At 49.9% G+C, this 16,391-nt stretch overlaps 2 protein-coding genes across 4 annotated transcripts; one reads left to right on the top strand and one right to left on the bottom strand.

The window, feature by feature from the left end:
• Positions 1-8: 8 nt before the first annotated feature.
• MYOZ3 (myozenin 3) lies at positions 9-7,196 on the top strand. 2 transcript variants are annotated; one of them, XM_055812809.1, is made up of 7 exons: positions 9-336; positions 1,296-1,378; positions 1,791-1,945; positions 2,215-2,289; positions 2,398-2,545; positions 2,839-3,010; positions 5,903-7,196. In XM_055812809.1, exons 2-7 carry the CDS (start codon positions 1,348-1,350, stop codon positions 6,063-6,065), a joined length of 744 nt encoding a protein of 247 aa, XP_055668784.1. In that variant the 5' UTR covers positions 9-336; positions 1,296-1,347; the 3' UTR covers positions 6,066-7,196. The 2 variants fall into 2 exon arrangements, with proteins under 2 accessions (XP_055668784.1, XP_027634609.1); XM_027778808.2 differs by lacking the exon at positions 9-336 and having other exon boundaries at positions 356-1,378.
• Positions 7,197-7,974: 778 nt separating this feature from the next.
• On the bottom strand, positions 7,975-16,339 carry RBM22 (RNA binding motif protein 22). 2 transcript variants are annotated; one of them, XM_013294752.3, is made up of 12 exons: positions 16,190-16,339; positions 15,420-15,473; positions 14,438-14,467; positions 13,274-13,406; positions 12,900-13,000; positions 12,560-12,732; positions 11,798-11,998; positions 11,120-11,284; positions 10,615-10,703; positions 9,923-10,054; positions 9,052-9,208; positions 7,975-8,189 (listed from the first exon to the last, which is right to left on the bottom strand). In XM_013294752.3, the coding sequence occupies exons 1-11, from the start codon at positions 16,241-16,243 to the stop codon at positions 9,078-9,080; spliced, it is 1,263 nt and encodes a 420-aa protein (XP_013150206.1). In that variant the 5' UTR covers positions 16,244-16,339; the 3' UTR covers positions 7,975-8,189; positions 9,052-9,077. The 2 variants fall into 2 exon arrangements, with proteins under 2 accessions (XP_013150206.1, XP_005231858.1); XM_005231801.4 differs by having other exon boundaries at positions 7,975-9,208.
• Positions 16,340-16,391: the final 52 nt, after the last annotated feature.

Raw genomic sequence — 16,391 nt, 5'->3', positions numbered from 1 at the left:
TCCCTGAGTGTCAGCCCTGCTCCATGCCAGGGCAACAGCATCCCTGTCCCCAAGGGTCAGCCCTGCTCCGTGCTGGGGTGACGGCATCCCGGTCCCCAAGGGTCAGCCCTGCTCCGCCCCCTTTCTCAGCCAGAAATAACTGCTGTCCTGGGACAGACCTTGGCATCTGGGCTGGAGCCCAGCACGGGTTGGGGCGAGCAGCAGGGAGCCCGGGGGTGCCGCAGAGGGCCAGTCAGGGCCACCGAGCACTGGTGGCTGCAGCTTGTCTTTGGCCTCATCCTCTGTGCAGCAGGAGAGCATCTTTAGTCCCCAGCGTCTGAGGCGTCCCCTGGCCAGGTAGGTGAGGTGAGGTCCCAGGCTGCGGTCAGTGGGTTGACGGGTGGGTACACTGGGCTTGGGGATGTCCCAGCCTTGGTGGTGGGGACATTCACGACCGGGGGGGTCAGGGTATGGTCACCCCGGAGGGGGGTCAAGGGAAGGATGGGGCACAGGTCCCAGGCTCACCATGTGGATGGTGAATGTTGGTCTCGGAGCTGGCAGGGAGCTGCATGCCAGGCACCTGCGGCCCCACGGGCCCCCCTGCTCCCCAGGGACCTTAGGGGAAGATGCACAGCATCAGGCTGAGCTGAGGGATGCCAGATGCACGGAACAGGGCCAAGCCACCACCCTGCTCCTTGTGCTTGCTGAGCCAAACACCTCAGCAGCGCAGGAGGGTGCTGCTGAGGGTGGGCAGCCCGGGGGGCTGAGGGCTGGTCTCCCGCCCTCTCCCTGCAAAGGAGCAACCCAGCCCAGCAGCCCTGCACCCCATCTTGTCTTGCCGCTGGCCAGGCTCCCCAGCTCCCCAGCAGGGTCAGCATTGCAGCTCCTGCACCCTCAGGGCCAGCAGCTGAAAATAGCTATGTGGAGGCGGGGGTGCTGGTGGGGTGGCAGCCAGGGCCCCTGCTTGCCCAGCAGGCGGCAGGCAGTGGGTGCTGCTCCGAGGGGGCTCAGGACACGAGGACACCAGCTTGCTGCGGACAAGGATAGAGCTGAGGACATTTTCTGCCTTAAAGAAAGGCAGAGAGGAAATATGACAAGGCAAGGGCTGAGTGGCAGCATGCTTGCAACATCTCCCTACATCCACTGAAGAGAACGGAGAGCAGCACAGAGATGATGCTGTTGAGGGGAGATGCTCAGGGATGATGCTGGCCAGGGAAGATGCTCAGCCAAAGCCTGGCCTCTCCCCATGGCATGCCTGGGGCTGATGCATCCCCATGTTTGGTGTCACCCTAAGACTGCCTCTCTCTTCCGTCCAGGCAGGCTTCACCCCCCTCCCACAGAGCTGCCCCAGGAGCACGGCAGCAAGTGATGACCATCATGAGACCGGGCCCTGAAGCCGGTAAGGGAGAGCCAGGAGTGCTGCCAGCCCCAGGGCAGCACTGCCTGCCCTGCCCAGGGGCCAGACCCAGCTCTGGTTGAGGCCACTGGCCCTGCTCCCCAGGGACCCTGTGCCTTTCTTGGTCCCATCTTACGCTACAGCCCCAAGGGGCGGCAACTGCATGTCAAAGGCTGGAGGGGTCCGTGCACAGGGGCAGTGGAGGCTGGTTGAGCCTCTGGGGCTGAGATGATTCCCTGAGAAATCCCCCCACTGAGGAAATACCAGTGCCTGGCACAGCTCCCGGTGAGGGTGCATGGCTGAGCTGTGCAAGTGGGACCTCAATGAGGAGACCCACTGTCCTTGCGCTGGGCATGGGGGTCCCCAGCGCTGCAGCAGCCTCAGCTGTGGCTGTGCTCTTCCCTGGGCTCCCCAGAGCCCCAGCTGGACCTGGGCAAGAAGGTGAGCACATCGCAGGACCTGATGATTGAGGAGCTCTCCCTGCGGAACAACCGTGGCTCCCAGCTCTTCCAGCAGCGCCAGAGGCGGATGCAGCGCTTCATCATCGAGCACCCCAGCAACTACAGGGAGGTGGGTCTGCAGCTCATCCCTCGGCTCCGAGTGGGAGCGCCATGCCCTGTCTCTCACAGCCTTTGCAGGGAAGCAATTCCTGGCAGGGCTGGGAGTCTCTCAGCAGGGCAGCCGCGCTCAGCTGCCTGCTACACTGAGATGAAGGGAGAGATGGCTTGGTGGCCTGGGCATCAAGATAGGCAAGCATCGGGTTCAGCACCCACCAAAGAACACGGGGATGGCGCCGGTCCTCCTCTGCACCTGCTAACCCCTCTCCTCACCTCCTGCAGCTCCCAGGGCCGGGAGCGGGTGGCTCATACCGCACCAAGAAAGGTGACGTGGACGGAACTGCAAATGAGTGGATGGTGAGTAGGTGGAGGAAGCTCCAAAGTACTTTTGACAGCCTCCTGAGTCCTGACCAGGGCAGGGGGAGCTCCCCATGCCCACTTGCCCACTGACTCTCCCCTCTGCAGGCAGGGGAGGATGCTGGGGACCAGCAGAATTATCACTCTGAGCTCCACGTGGCAGCATCACCCCAGGGCAGCCCCCCTGAAGTGCCCAAGAAGACAGAGAAAGTCTTGCAGATGAGCAAAGTCCTCAACCCTGACGCTCTGGCCCCAGGTAAATGCCACCTACACCCCAAAGCCAACACCATGGTAACGGCAGGAACACAGGGCTGGAGGCAGCAAACTGCTGCCTGCCGAGGGGTCCTCCCCAAAATCCTCCCTCAGAGTTTTTAATGTATATAAATGCATAACATATATTCGTTATATATATGTAATCCTGCCCCCAGCAGCAGGTCTTCCGTGGCCATGCGAAGGCAGGGCTGTTCCCAGCCCCCTCTCCCCTGCTCGGCACATCGCCCCAGCCCAGCCGAGGCCACAGCAGCCCACATCACCCCTCCCCCTGTGCAGGGTACTCGAGCCCCCTCAAAGAAGTTCCCCCAGAGAAGTTCAACATCACCGCCATCCCCAAGGGCTACCGCTCCCCGTGGCATGAGCTCCTCGGTGACAAGGACAATGCTGTGCACAGTGAGAACCAGCTGCCCATGAGACCCTCTCCATGGGACTTCAGGAGCTTCAACAGGTAATCCTGGCTGAGCAGGCACCGACAACCTGTCCACCCCCTGGCCAAACCCCTCATCCTCGAGAAGCACCTACCGTCCTGCCAGGGAAACGCAATGGTCCATGCCCTCTTTATACGCCACAGGGGAGCAGAAAGCGTTCAGGTTGCTCTTTTCCAGCTCAGGAGCTCCTCCATGGCTCCTCTGCAAAGGTCCCTACCTCCAGCAGCTCCCCAGATCTCCCCTCAGCTCCACCACTTGGCTTGCACAGCCCTAAGCAGCTTGATCGCACTGGGTAACCACAGGGATGAAACCTGGGAGGACTAAATCTCACGCACATGGTCCTGGAGAAGGAATTGTTGCTGTTCCCAGCTGGGCTCAGCTCTGGGCTGGGTGGAGGAATGACACAGATGGTGCCAAGCCTCTCTCCTAGTTTCCTTAAGGTATCCAAGCAGCTGCTGGAAGTGGTAGGGGTATAAGGTTAATCTTCCCACAGGGTGCCAAGAGGTCACCAGATTCCTTCCAAACACCTGCTTGAGACTGAAGTCTCCAGGCTGGGGCATTTCTGGTGGCTCAGGCTGGCAAGCTCCATGCCCTGTGGCTGCTCCCAATGGAGCATGGTGGATGCCTCCTTGCACCTCCAAATTACACCGAGATCAAGGCTGGGACCCTGGAACAGAGATTGCCAAGGAAAATCTCCTTTCTGGAAAGGTGTTTGGTGGGGATCCAGGGGATGGGACCTGATGGTAGTGAAGCACCAGCAGCCCAAGGCAGAATAATGAGAACTGAACTTGTAAGCTGAACATCATGCCGGGCAATCTGCAAACCAAGGTCCTGGCTCTCCTCCTCACTGAAAGCCTCTTTCATGAGGATGAAAGTCCACTAGCCATGGTGGCCTGGCCAAAGCCACCTTCCAGCAGGCAAGCTCTCAGCGGAGCTCCCTCCCAGGGCACAGCACTGCTGCCCATCAGACCAGCTGCCACGGAGCTGGGCCTCTGCAGGTGGCAGCTTTCCTGCGCCCACACCAGGGTCGGATTTAAGTTGTGGGGGACACAACTGCTGTGCTTTGAATGCTTGGCAGAAGGGGCTGTGGGGGACTACAACCCCTCCGCATGGGAACGGCGTCCCAGACGGTCCCACCATCCCTTTGCTGCTCTCCTCTCCCTCAGCCCCCCGGCTCTGCTGAGCAGACTTGGTGAGATGCACAGCACAAGGCTGCCGCACACCCAGCCCCCATTCCCCCTTCCATACCAGTGAAAGCATGACATTGCACTGGTTCTGCACTGGAGTAGGGCTGAGGGGGAGAGAAAGGAGGTGGCAGGGTTAACAGAAGGGACAAAACCCCACGGGCAGGCACAGGCAAGCCGAGGAAGCAAAGGGGCTGCATTAGCTATTCGCTCAGGGTCTCCTTCCCAGTACTCAGCCATCGTGAGCCTTCCCGGCGTAGTAACATCCGAGGAGGTGCCGCAGGGGGAGAGCAAGGAGCTGCTGCAGACACTTGGCTCTTTTCTTTCAATATTTAGCCATGCTCCTGCCTCAATATTTATTTATGGACAGGGACTGAAGCAAGGGCATGTTTCTGAATAATGCTTTACCCCGTACAATTTCTCCCTTCTCACATGCGCCTTTTCTATTTAAAGTCTTGAACTGTTATTTAATACAGATGGATGCTAATTTAACACCAAGCCTCTTGCCACCTCCTCTAATTCTTCACTGAGGCATGAAGATTCAGAGAGCCAATCTGCTTCTAACTGGGCTTGTCATGATCTTGCAAGCTGTTGGCTTTTAAATCACTTCTCAGTTCATCAAGTACTAGACTGCAGAAAAACAAGTTTTTTGGAACAAATCGGCTAGTAAAATGCCAGTGATCTTGCCTAAAGCTAGGTGAATCCCAGCACAGCCCACATGGGTCACAGGGCAAAGGCAAGCTCACCATCTCAACAGCAACTCTGTTAACGCAGACTGATTTATTCCCAAGTTTAAATGTGCAGGCTGCAGTGCAAAGACCTTTGGCCACCTTGCTAAGGTGTGCTGCCTTAATAGAGAGTGAAAACCAAGCTTTGAAAGACTTGTCTTTTCCCAGAAGGGAGAAAGTTTCCGGAATAAACCTCTCATTTACCTCTCCCCCCGTTATTTCTCCTCTGTTGCAAAACAGTGCCACGTTACTCATGTTCAAGCAGCACTTCCCAAAGCAAACACTCCCAGCTATGCCTCATGGATAGCTCAGCCTCCATGTGCTGCTCCAAAACCAACATTCTTGGCTTTTCGGGGGCTGGCACTCTGTTCCTGGTCCCTTTTCACATTTCTCCAGAAAGGGATGACAGCTCTTGCCCCCGCACTGCTCCTCCTGTTAGTCATAGTTCAAGAGAAGCTGTCCCAAAAGGCAGACTGGAGCCAGGGCCAAGAGAAAGACATTTGCCGCACATGTGCTAGAGCGATCAGGAGGCAGCACCACCAGCCTCAGCCCTCTGCAGAACACATTAGCTGTGGACAAGTCACCTTCTAAAGACCAGGGCGTTTGTCACTGTCACCTGCTCTCTTAATCTAGCCCCTTTCACGTGCACCACATCTCTACTGCTGTTGGTGGAGCCCATCAAGAGAGACTACAGTGAAGGTAACAACACGCTTCCTCCCTCCCCTGCAGGGCAACGGACGCTCAGGCACCAAACCCCACTCTCCAGGCTTGCCAGAGCTTGAGTTGAGGTTGGCTCTGTACAGGAGAAGAGCCTCACTGAGCCAGCAGAGGCTCTAACAGTGTCCCAAGGAGGAAGAGGAGGGTTGTCATTTGCTATAAGCATGGCCAGGTTGCTGCTGGGCTCAGTCAGTAAATCCAGACCTGCTTTTTTTATCATTTTCACAACACGCATAACCTCTCCGCCTGCTGTGCTAAGTGTCTCCCGCTTCTTGTGCTGCAGGAATCCCACCCCATTTGACAGAGCACTGGTCAGCGACCTGTTCTCCATGCCTGCCACAGAGCTGGATAACCTGAGCGCTCTGGAGGTGATCTCCCACAGACGCAACTTCAACAGAGTGCCACAGGGCTGGGCACGGATTCTGCCAGAAAGTGATGAGCTGTAGTACATGTCTCCCTTCCCCATCGCCACGGATGCTTTTCTCGCTAGACTCAAACATACTTCGCACGGTAGGGGAGAGGGGAGTAAGTATTCTCTGTGAAAGCTAAGCTAGTGGTCTCGGGTTGTCATCTTCAACAGGATTTGAAGAAGCTCAAGTCTGGGACCATTTTGAATTCCCCTCATACCAGCCACTGTCACAAGGGCATTTAGTGCTAAGCTAACCAGCCAAGTTCTCATCGTTAACACAGGCAGATCCCTGTAAGCTCCCGTACAAAACATCCCATACAGCCTGTCCTCTTCCCGGCCTCATGGAAAATGGCAGGACCACCAGCTGTACCACACTAAGCTGTCTCACTGCTTTTTCACTGACACACAAGACCTGCTCCAACAGCTGAGGCCTTTGCAAGGAAATTCCATCTTCAGGGCAACTCTACATCAGTCATTCCAGTCAGGACAGCGAGAGGAGGTGATAATTGAAGAGCAGCAACAGAACAAGTTACCAGAGGCATTGGCACATTAAAAAGCAGTTACCTTGGGCTTGGCTGGACAACAGAAACTAATGAGGAGCTGGGAATCTGCCCGTTTACCAACACAACACAACCATACAGGAGAGGAACACTGGGAGTTGAAACTTGTGCTCTGTTTTCCACAAGCTAGTGGCTAGCACTTGGCAGCTGATATTTTCCCCTTCCTACTGTTATTTGCATGCCTTGCTTAAAGATCTAAGTTTTTTGACTGACTTAAGCCAGATTTGCTTCATATAGTTGGTCATCAAGGATCAGGCTCTGTCTGAACCTGCTGCACTGCAGAATTGCACCAGTCTGAAGATATTGCCAGGGTATTCTGGTAACTTCAGCATCAGCGGGAAGGAAAAGCAGTGCAGCCGTGACTCCAGAGCAAGCACGGGCTTCCCCATCAACGTGAAAATCAGACCTGAGGATTCACCTACACAAACGTTTTCAGCAGTGACACACAGTGGGACGCGCAGCTAACAGTCTATAGGACAGTTGTCAGAACATCTAGCAAACCCAGCTAACAAAAATCTCTACCGTAACAGAGGCTTTCTACAACGGCTTTTGTCAGGTTCTTAATGTTACCCTAATTTAATCTTGCAAAAGCAGGAGCATCAGCATAAAAGATTTAACCATAGTGATGAGAAAAGAATCAGAAAAGTAAATTTTGTGGTAAAAATGCAGTTAATAGCTGCTTTACTTGTAAGCGTATTTGTAATGCTGTGCAGACAGATGCACAGAGCAAATCCCACAGAGGAATTCTGCTGCCATAAGACACCATTCAGGCAGGAAGCTTTCATTGCTCTGTTCTACCCACAGAAGCAGGAGGCAACAAGCAAATGGAAAGAAAAAAGTTTTGTTCCTTAAACATTTACGATGCTCAACTGATGTCCTGTTCCAAACCCACCTTTCTCCTCTTTGTCCATCAGCTGAAGAACCCATGTACCCCTGGGGACCTGGCTGGAAACAATAAATAAATTGCAATAACGGAAAGCCTGTCTGCATTTGAGATCTGTCTGCACAGCACTCACGGCCCCAGCCAAAGAGACTTGGACCCAGAGCAGTGGCAAATGCTGCAGCCCCCACGCACCAGCAGGCCTCTGCCCGTCCTCCAGCACTGCCCTAGGATGGCTCCCACCTGACAAATGCTAAGCTAATTACCTGTGCCCAAAGCAGGTAATTTCTCTGGAGAAAGCCAGCCTGCCTGCCAGCTCTTTGTGCCACATGTGCTATGCCACCTCCAACAGCCTGGCAGGGCTGGCAGCACCAGCGGGACCCAGTGGCATTATACAGCACATAGACCTGCTGTCATTGCCCACTCTGCACCCTGGCTTCAGCAGCAGCCAAATAAAAATGAAAGTCCTCAGACACTGTGCTCCAGGAAGCAGTCTAAGCAAAGCATTGAAAAATTCAAATATTTTAATGTATTTTTTTTAAAACAAGCAAATGAAGCTTCAGAACAGGTCTCATCATGTTTTGCTTACAGAAAGATGTCCACAGATCCACTGCGTGAAAGCAGCTGACATACAGATAAACTTAAAATCCTTCAGCCACGTGCACATAGATCTTACTCAACAGTAGGCTCCATGCAGGACATGGTTGCTCCTGGGCAATCACTATAGTTGGGGCACAGAAAGAAAAGTTTCAGGTCTTAAAACAGGATGAAGCGGGATCCATCTCACAGTTTAAGAGGAGACTGCATCCACAGGCCTCAAAAGCCCCAATCATGCACCAAATATACCCCAGACAAGCTTGCAGCTGCACTGCATCCTCCCCCTGCAGCTGTCAGCACACAAGCCCAGCCTCCGGGGCCACGGAGGGGCCTTCGCTGGGCTAGAACTGGCCGCTGCATGTCCTGCCTGCACTACCTGGGGCCTGCTCACATGACTTAACACTTGTCTTGCTCAGGACGTGCAGGATCAGAAATGAAGCAACAAAAAGGGTTTGCTTTTGGTTTTTTGAACAGGAAGTCAAAAAAAAGGGGGGAGAAAAATTCTGTGGCAATAGTAAAGCAAAGCCATGGGTTTGGCATGTCTGATAAGCTTGTTTTTCAGCTCTTATTCAGTCCTGGTTTAATATCTCATTAAAATAATAAGTCATTAGTTACATGACAGAGAAGAGTCTCCGGTTACATTTAAATAGTCCACAGTGTTCAGACTGAAGATATCAAATGGGCTTGAAAAGGGGGTTGGTTTTGGTTTTCCAGAAGTTTATTTCAAAAGTGTGCAAACAGGATACACTGAGAGCACTGTAATTCTGGTACAGCTGATCCACAGACCCTTAACAGCCCTTCTGTCTGCCCCCCTGCCCCGCCCCCAACACTAAATGAAAGACCTGGGATGTATCAACAATCTGATTAGCTAGCACAGACATGGAGCTCAGCTTGCCCAGTGTCTGCAAGCAGGGAAATAAGGCTTCTCTAGCTCACCCACAGCTCAACATACGGTGCTACCATGGTAACTAGAAAATAACATGTACTTAAACGATGACGGTGGCACGACGTGCTAGGGACTGCTGTGCTTTCCCGCGTGGGCACCCATCCTCTGGGGATCTTGAGACGGGTAGTGAATGGGGCCTGGGGCTCTCATGAAGGGAGGCGGGGGCCCCATGGCATGGAACATGTGTGGTCCAAAACCTGCAGAAACAATGTTGGCAGCTTCAGACAGAGGAACAGAACTACCAATGCACAGGAACTGCTGCTTGAAACTACTCACAGATAACAGCTGGCTTACAGCTATGCCTTAGAAAGGTGCACATCTTCCATGAATCTTCAAATCCCCAAACTCCTCCTCCTCTTGCCAGTACAACTGGAAGCAATCCCTACCCAACATACAACCTTACTCACAGATAAAAGCTGGTAGGGGGGACTGGACACGCGTCTGTAACGCCAGTCTAAATGCTTCCTACTGAACTGTGGAGCAAAGCAAATATATCCACAGGAGTCTGATGTCCCATGAAAAAAACCCCACAAAAACAGAGGGCCTCCATACAGATATATATACACACAGCCAAACAGGCTGGCATTCAACCAGCTGCAAAATTAACCTTTAAAGTTCAGGTTAATGTGGCATTTACACAGCCAGCAAAAGCACTGAGCAGGTCTCAGTACCAGTAACAGGGCTTTCTGACATGCCTGAGAGTTTGCAAGTGAATACATACCACAGCAGGCAGCTCAGTTTAATCAAACTGTGCTGACAGCTCGTTTCAGATCATCAGTTTACACTGTATGATCAGGGAACGAGGAAAATCAACTCAGGGCATGCCTCAGTGCTACAACACAGCCGAGTAAGAGGACTAGAAAGTCTAACACCAAGTCAGACACCCCCACTTGAAGGTGAAACACAAGTACCTGGAGGTGGTGGCGGAGCAATGCCAGGAGGAGGTGGCAAGGCAATGTTAACCACAGCCGGAGGGCCACTTGGAGGTAGGTTGAAGTAATTTGCAGAAGCCTCCTCTTCTGCAGCTGGAGGAGGAGGGAGAGCTGCAGAAAAAGTACATGGTGGTTATGAAAAGTCTCTGTCAAGATAAGCTTGTATGGTGGTGTAAGCCTTCAGTGAGGAGGCACAATCAGTTCTTCCACAAGGGCAAACTGTTGCTACTATTGCACATATGAACCAGAGTGAGAAGCAGGACCACACTGAAACTCCAGAACCAGTCACCATTTTTCTTCACCCAAAACCAGCCTTGCTTTTTCAATCATACAATACTCAGTGGATTAGGAAAACATTAACCAAGCCTTAAAAAGCATGGGTTGCCAGTATCTCAGACCTCAGTCACTTTAACTCAGCTTTAACTTTTCATTCACCACATAAAGAACTCCCTTTATCATCAAGAATTTGCTTCTAGATAAAGTTTGCCTTCCATCCCTGCTGGATCTGCTGCAAACCTACTACTACTACAGTAGTAACTGCCTGCTCTGGGCTCACCAGTGCCTCTACTGTCCTGAGCAATGTTACAGTTCTCAAAGGTTTAACATCAGCCCCTCTCATGGAAGCAGGTGAGGTCAGTGTTAAGTTTCAGAGATTAAACCAGCTCACTTACCTCCGGGAAGTCCTGGAACTGGCTCCAGCTTTATCCCAGATTCTGTAGTACCTTCCTTGTCCTTTTCTTTTCCTCTTGCCGCCTGGGACCTAAAACCAGATAAAAAGTTTGAGAACAAGGATGAGAAAATGCAGGATAAGCAGATATTCATACCACAATAGTTTCACATTATCTAATCTGCACCTGTTGCTTCAGGCCAAAGATGAAAAATTCACAGAACAGAGACAGCTGGTACAAAGTGTGCAAACAGTGCTTACAGGAGACAGATTAGAAGTAAAACTACAGAAACTCATGCATAGCCCTCAACCAGGAAATCCCCTACACAAATGTGTAATCTCCAACCCAGATCCCACTGCTGAAAGAAAACCAAACTGTAAAAGGACCCCAACTATTTACCAAATCAGTATCTACTCCAGTGTAATATCCAATCCTGCTCGTCATCATTGCACAAAGAGAGAAGAACCTTGTGGCAGTATCCTCAAGGCTTCCTCCCTGCCGTACTCACCTTCCCCATTTGACATTGAGCCTGCGTCCATTGACAATGAGTTTGTTGAAGGATTTCTCAGCAGCCACTTCCGCAGCTTGCCGGGTGGCAAACTGGATGAAAGCACACTGTTGCCTCTGCACTACAGTTATTGTCCGAATCTCCCCAAACTGGTAGAAGTGATTTCTGTGTCAGGGGAAAAAAAAATTATTATGAAACACTACTCCTCCTAGCTGCAGGGTGCACAGCGGAGGAGGATCTCATCACATGTTGAAACAGATATGCTCAGATCCTTTCTTTTCTCTGTCTCCGGTTCAGACTAACCGTGACAAATTAGATCTCTTGTCCCTCTGTGCAATTAAGGAGCAATAAAAACTGCAGCAGCTTTTCTCAGCAGCTAGCTAGAGGGAGGCTGTGGGACTTTCTTGTCAAAAGGGTAACAGAGTAACCCCAACAGCTCAGACGGATGACTCATCTTTAAAGAGAGAAATTTTAATCAAAGCATTTGAAGTGTGCCTGGTTATCTGTTCTCCAACAAGCTGGCACTCCTCTGCACTTCCCCACCAACCAGTCCCCATTAAGGAAAAACTAAAAGCCAGATTTATTTTTTTCCTTGCAAGAGAGATTTCCTCACTTGAAGATGAGCAGTAATCAAACTGTCAAATAAAAAGCCAGGGCAATACAAATTCACCAACACACCTGAGATCTGATTCAGTGATAGTATCTCCAAGCCCTCCAACATACAGTGTAGTAATAGTCTTGTCATCAGGGGGGTCTAGACGAGGCATGGTTGATGCTCGTTTCAGAAGTTTATCAGCCACAGGATCATTAATTCCATAGTAACGATCTTTGATGTTCTGATCAGCCAGAGGATCATCTGGATCTGTAGGTTTCTCATGTCTAAGGTTCAGCAAACACAGCATTTCACACCAGTCGTAGCTGCATCAGATTATGACTGTATCTGCTGCCTTCCCTTCTCAAGGCCTCTTTTTATATGCTTAACCCTAGTCACATAACATCCCAAAATGGAACAAAAAGCCATGAGAACTTAAACTGCAGCCAGGACTGCCTTAAGTTCTGAATGAATGGCACTTCTGACAGCTCAGCATTCAACGCTACAAAATACAAGAGCTTGATTTCAAACAGCCTCTTGTTGAAATACAAAGATCTCTGATTGAGGGGACTGATGCCACGAGGGGAAAAAATGAACTACGCAAGAGAAGAGATGTAGTCACTGCTTCAGCAAAACACTACACAAGACCACACAGCTAATTCCTCACAAACATGCCACAACAAAGATTCATTCACTGGCCCTGCATGTCAACTGAAAGCATGCTTCACGCTGACCCCAATCGCAGTGCTACCTCTCCTGTCCACTGCAGCGCTTCCTGTTCCCCAAACCCCAAGAGCAGCTGTCTCTGACCCCAGTGAACAGATTCACTGTTTAAGCTGTATCTGTACCTGTAGGGACACTCTTCTCCTCTCTTGCATTCTCCTTTTACCCAGAACGAACAGATGTGAGGACGGTTACGTTTATAGTAAGGCGTGGTCCGAGCCAGCTTCAACAGCATATCGCTGGTAGAAGTAGCTTTTCCTAGTGCACCAACTGGTCTAGTGCCATCAGAATTGGATATCTAAACAGCAGTTAAACCACAAATAATTATGTATATATCACCATTGAAAACTGATGCACAGAATCAGAGCAAGAAAATGATTTTAAGATAAGCTAGGTCATTCTTCCCGTTTCCTCCCCCATACACATCCACACACAGAAAGCATGATTAGAACTACACTTTCTTACCTCCCGTTCCATGTTCTGGGTGTAGTACTCTTTATTGACATCAGACTTAGGCATTTCGTCCTTAAGGGAAAGTCCTGCATCCCGGACTTGAATAGGCAAACCTAGAATGAAACAACAAATCTGTATGAAGCACAAGCTGAAAGAGCAGAAATAGTTATTGCAGTCTTCATTAGCCAGACATAACTCATCTACTACTCAGGTATACCACGCTGCCCCTGAACCTCAGAAGAGATGTGGTCAAGACCTGTTCCTTTTGAAGACTGTCCAGACAACCACGCCAATTACATGCACACATTTAAAGACATTTCATCAACTTTCATTTCAGAGGCAAGCAGACCACCTTCTTCTCTTGGTGTACATTTTTTGGTACACACCATATTCCAGGTCAAGTAGACAGGTCTGACAGACATTCTTCAGCTTGCTGCATGTCTGGCATACTTCTGTTTTCTTGAAACGCATACGAACACCAGGGCACCAGCGGAACACTGTGAAAGGCCTGGCACAAATCTGGAAGACAGAAAGTCAACACTTGTATCACTATCATGCAGCAATGAAGGTTATTAAATGGAAACATGACATCCAAACACATCTAATTTCTTTAAACCATAAATACAACTTCTTCATCTTAGTGCAAAGATTCAGACCTCAAGAAATATTTGTTTCTACTTGGTGCCTTACTTTGACAGAAGAAAGTTTTAGGAAGGTGTTTTTTTCTTGTTGTTTTTCTGATTTATTACAGTAACACAAATGCTGAAAGCAGACCTACACCAAGTAAAAACAAATTCTCCTCCATTCCAGGTGATGTCAGTATAGAGCTACTGCAGATAAATTATCAATTATGTGTAAATCAGTCACGAACATAACAGCAAGCCCAGTGAGAGGGTTTTTGAGACTTTTGGTCCAGAAGAAGACTACTGCTCTCTCTTATCTGGTAGAGCGATGATCTGCTTCTGTTGCATGTACAGTCTGAGGAAGGGAAGCAAGATTTCAGCACATACCTTTTCCCTTCCTCAGATGGCAATTGATAAAAAGGGGCAAAAAAACCTCCTTTAATTTCCCCTCAGTCAAGACAACACTAAATATTTCATGCTCTCTCAGAAATGGAAGTGGCTTATTTCTTAGACAACACAAACCACCACACAGCCACAAATAACATATTCATAGCAAAACCTAAATTCCAGTTATGTACCTCTTACAAGTAAAAACAAACTTGCAAGAGAACATATGAGATCACGTAAAATGCTGAAATACCTCCAAATATAGTACAATATTTGCAAAAAGTAATTCCGATAAACATGAGCAAATCCTAAGTCTGTCTGAAGAGTCTTCAGTAATTTTACTATTTTAAGACCAACTGACTTTGTCTAACAAAGCACACAGTAGGCTGACCTAAAAATGTCTGTGGTTACATAAACATTTTAAGTTGTTAACCCAGACAAGCACTTTTCTGAAGCTGACAGGCTTTTTAATGTTAAAATGTATTATTCCTAGATGTGTACCAATTTAGATGTTCTTTCTTCAAAAGACAACAAACATACCTTGCATTCTTTTCCATATTTTTCCTTGGTCTGAAATATAATTAAAAAAATAAAACAAAATATGAAATATCATCAATTCAACATAAAACATATCACTGATGTTACAGCACAGTGGTTTTCTCCTAATTATGCTGCATTTAGACTCACCCACTCTTGTGTTTTGGGTTTACACCTTGGAAGGTCAACAGGACAAAAAATCCTAAAAAACTCTCAATCCATTTCTGTTTTAGAAACATTCATTAAGACACAGTATTGGAAGTCCCACGTCATGTAGTGATGAAAAGCGAAAATTAAATGGAATATTAATAGCTATTTTTAAACAAAGATGATGTTACAGGAAATAGGTCCATGAAAATAAGCAGGCTTTGAAATATTACCTATACCAGCATTAGGGTTATGTTTCACAAAAAATATCATCACCTTTCAACAAACTTGGTGGAATGGAAACGTGAAGGGAAGATAACGTAAATGTAGGTCATACACAACTGGACTGAGCACAGAGAAAACCAACATAAAATGGACTGACTCACCCTGCACAGAGGAAACGAAGGTAAACAAGGACTGAAACTACCATCGGACAGCCTTCATAAACCAGTTTCAACTTATTTTTACAGGTGCATATTCTTCACATTTTAGAAATTTTACAAAGCTATTTAATGTCTCAGCAGCTCAATGTTCTCCATGTCACACGATTTACCAGTACTAAAGCTTTGTTTTCTAGTATTTCCTGCACTCTAGACACTGGACTGTTACCATATAGCTCTACTTTTTGACTGATCTATTCTTAAGTCACATACCTAATGCCATGATAACACATACCAACAATGGCTGGAACAAAATCCTGTTGTGCAGAACCATCTAATTAGCAGTGCATGCCCACCTCAGCATCTCCTCCTGTAGCCAGGCTAATTTTAGTCCCTGAAACCCAACAGTTCTAGGGCCACCACAGAAGAAAAGACTGCATGGTCAAACAGGCACATACCATTCGAATATATGGGTTTTCTCCAAGACATGTCTGGCACAGAATAGGGAAATCCTGAATAGAGCAAAAAGAAAGAAAATCAGAAATTTGCAACAAACTCTATCACCACAACCGCATTCAAATCACATTTGAACTAACATTATCAAGTTAAACTAATCAGACCGTTTGAAAGATGCAAAAAGCCTCATTCAAAAAGTCCCTGGGAGAGCTGCAAGCCATAACCCGAGGCCCGTACTATGAAAGAACTGCCAGCTACCAGCTATTCCAGTCTTTAGTAAAACTTAAAACAACAAACAAGCCAAAACCGTACTCTTGACATCTTACCTCTTCAGCGACCTGACTGCAGCAGATGACCCCCCCCACCCTCCCCCCCCAACTATCCCTCAGCATCTATTGTTTGCCCTGGGCCCACCCAAGAAAGGCCTCAGCTCTACGGAACGCAGCCAGGGGCGCACGACGGCCCAGCTCAGCCCTCCCAGCTACCGGACACCCCAACCCCCGGCAGGGAAACGACGGGGGAGCGGGGAGGTGGGCTGCGCCCAAACCCGAACGTTTCCTTTCCCAGCCAGCGCTGCCCATAAGAAGCGCCCAGGTCACCGCGGCAGCCCCTTCCTGGCCGAGGGGACCCGCAGGGACACAGCTCCCCGGGGCCACCGCCCCGCGCCACCTCGCCTTACGGCCTTGCCGCCCCCACCCGCTCCCTCACGGCAGCGGAGGGCCCCGCCGGCAGAGGCCCGCCCCGCTTCTCCCCAGCCGTTCCCCGGACTCACCGCGTCCTCCCAGTTCTGCCGGTTGTAGGTGTTGGAGCCCAGCGATGTCGACATGGCGGCTGGGCCCCGCTCGGCTCCGCTCCCTTCCCCTCAGCCACCGGAAGCCCTCGCGCCGCTCCGCCTCGATCCCGGCAGGCGGCGGCAGCCGGAAGTGACATCACTTCCGCTAGCGACGTGCGGCGGCCGGATCAGCAGCGCGCCG

The sequence above is a fragment of the Falco peregrinus genome, chromosome 8, assembly GCF_023634155.1.
Source record: "Falco peregrinus isolate bFalPer1 chromosome 8, bFalPer1.pri, whole genome shotgun sequence".
NCBI lineage: Eukaryota > Metazoa > Chordata > Aves > Falconiformes > Falconidae > Falco > Falco peregrinus.
This window is presented reverse-complemented; position numbering and strand designations above follow the sequence as displayed.

Bases quoted from the DNA above. Each gene is read 5' to 3' on its own strand.
- MYOZ3 (XM_055812809.1), top strand. From the start codon at position 1,348: ATGACCATCATGAGACCGGGCCCTGAAGCCG. The intron at 1,946-2,214 runs GTGGGTCTGCAG...CACCTCCTGCAG, and splicing joins ACCCCAGCAACTACAGGGAG to CTCCCAGGGCCGGGAGCGGG. The intron at 2,546-2,838 runs GTAAATGCCACC...CCCCCTGTGCAG, and splicing joins CCCTGACGCTCTGGCCCCAG to GGTACTCGAGCCCCCTCAAA.
- RBM22 (XM_005231801.4), bottom strand. From the start codon at position 16,243: ATGTCGACATCGCTGGGCTCCAACACCTACAACCGGCAGAACTGGGAG. The intron at 12,733-12,899 runs GTAAGAAAGTGT...ACTGCTGTTTAG, and splicing joins CCCAGAACATGGAACGGGAG to ATATCCAATTCTGATGGCAC. The intron at 10,704-11,119 runs GTGAGTACGGCA...ATCTGGTTTTAG, and splicing joins CTCAATGTCAAATGGGGAAG to GTCCCAGGCGGCAAGAGGAA.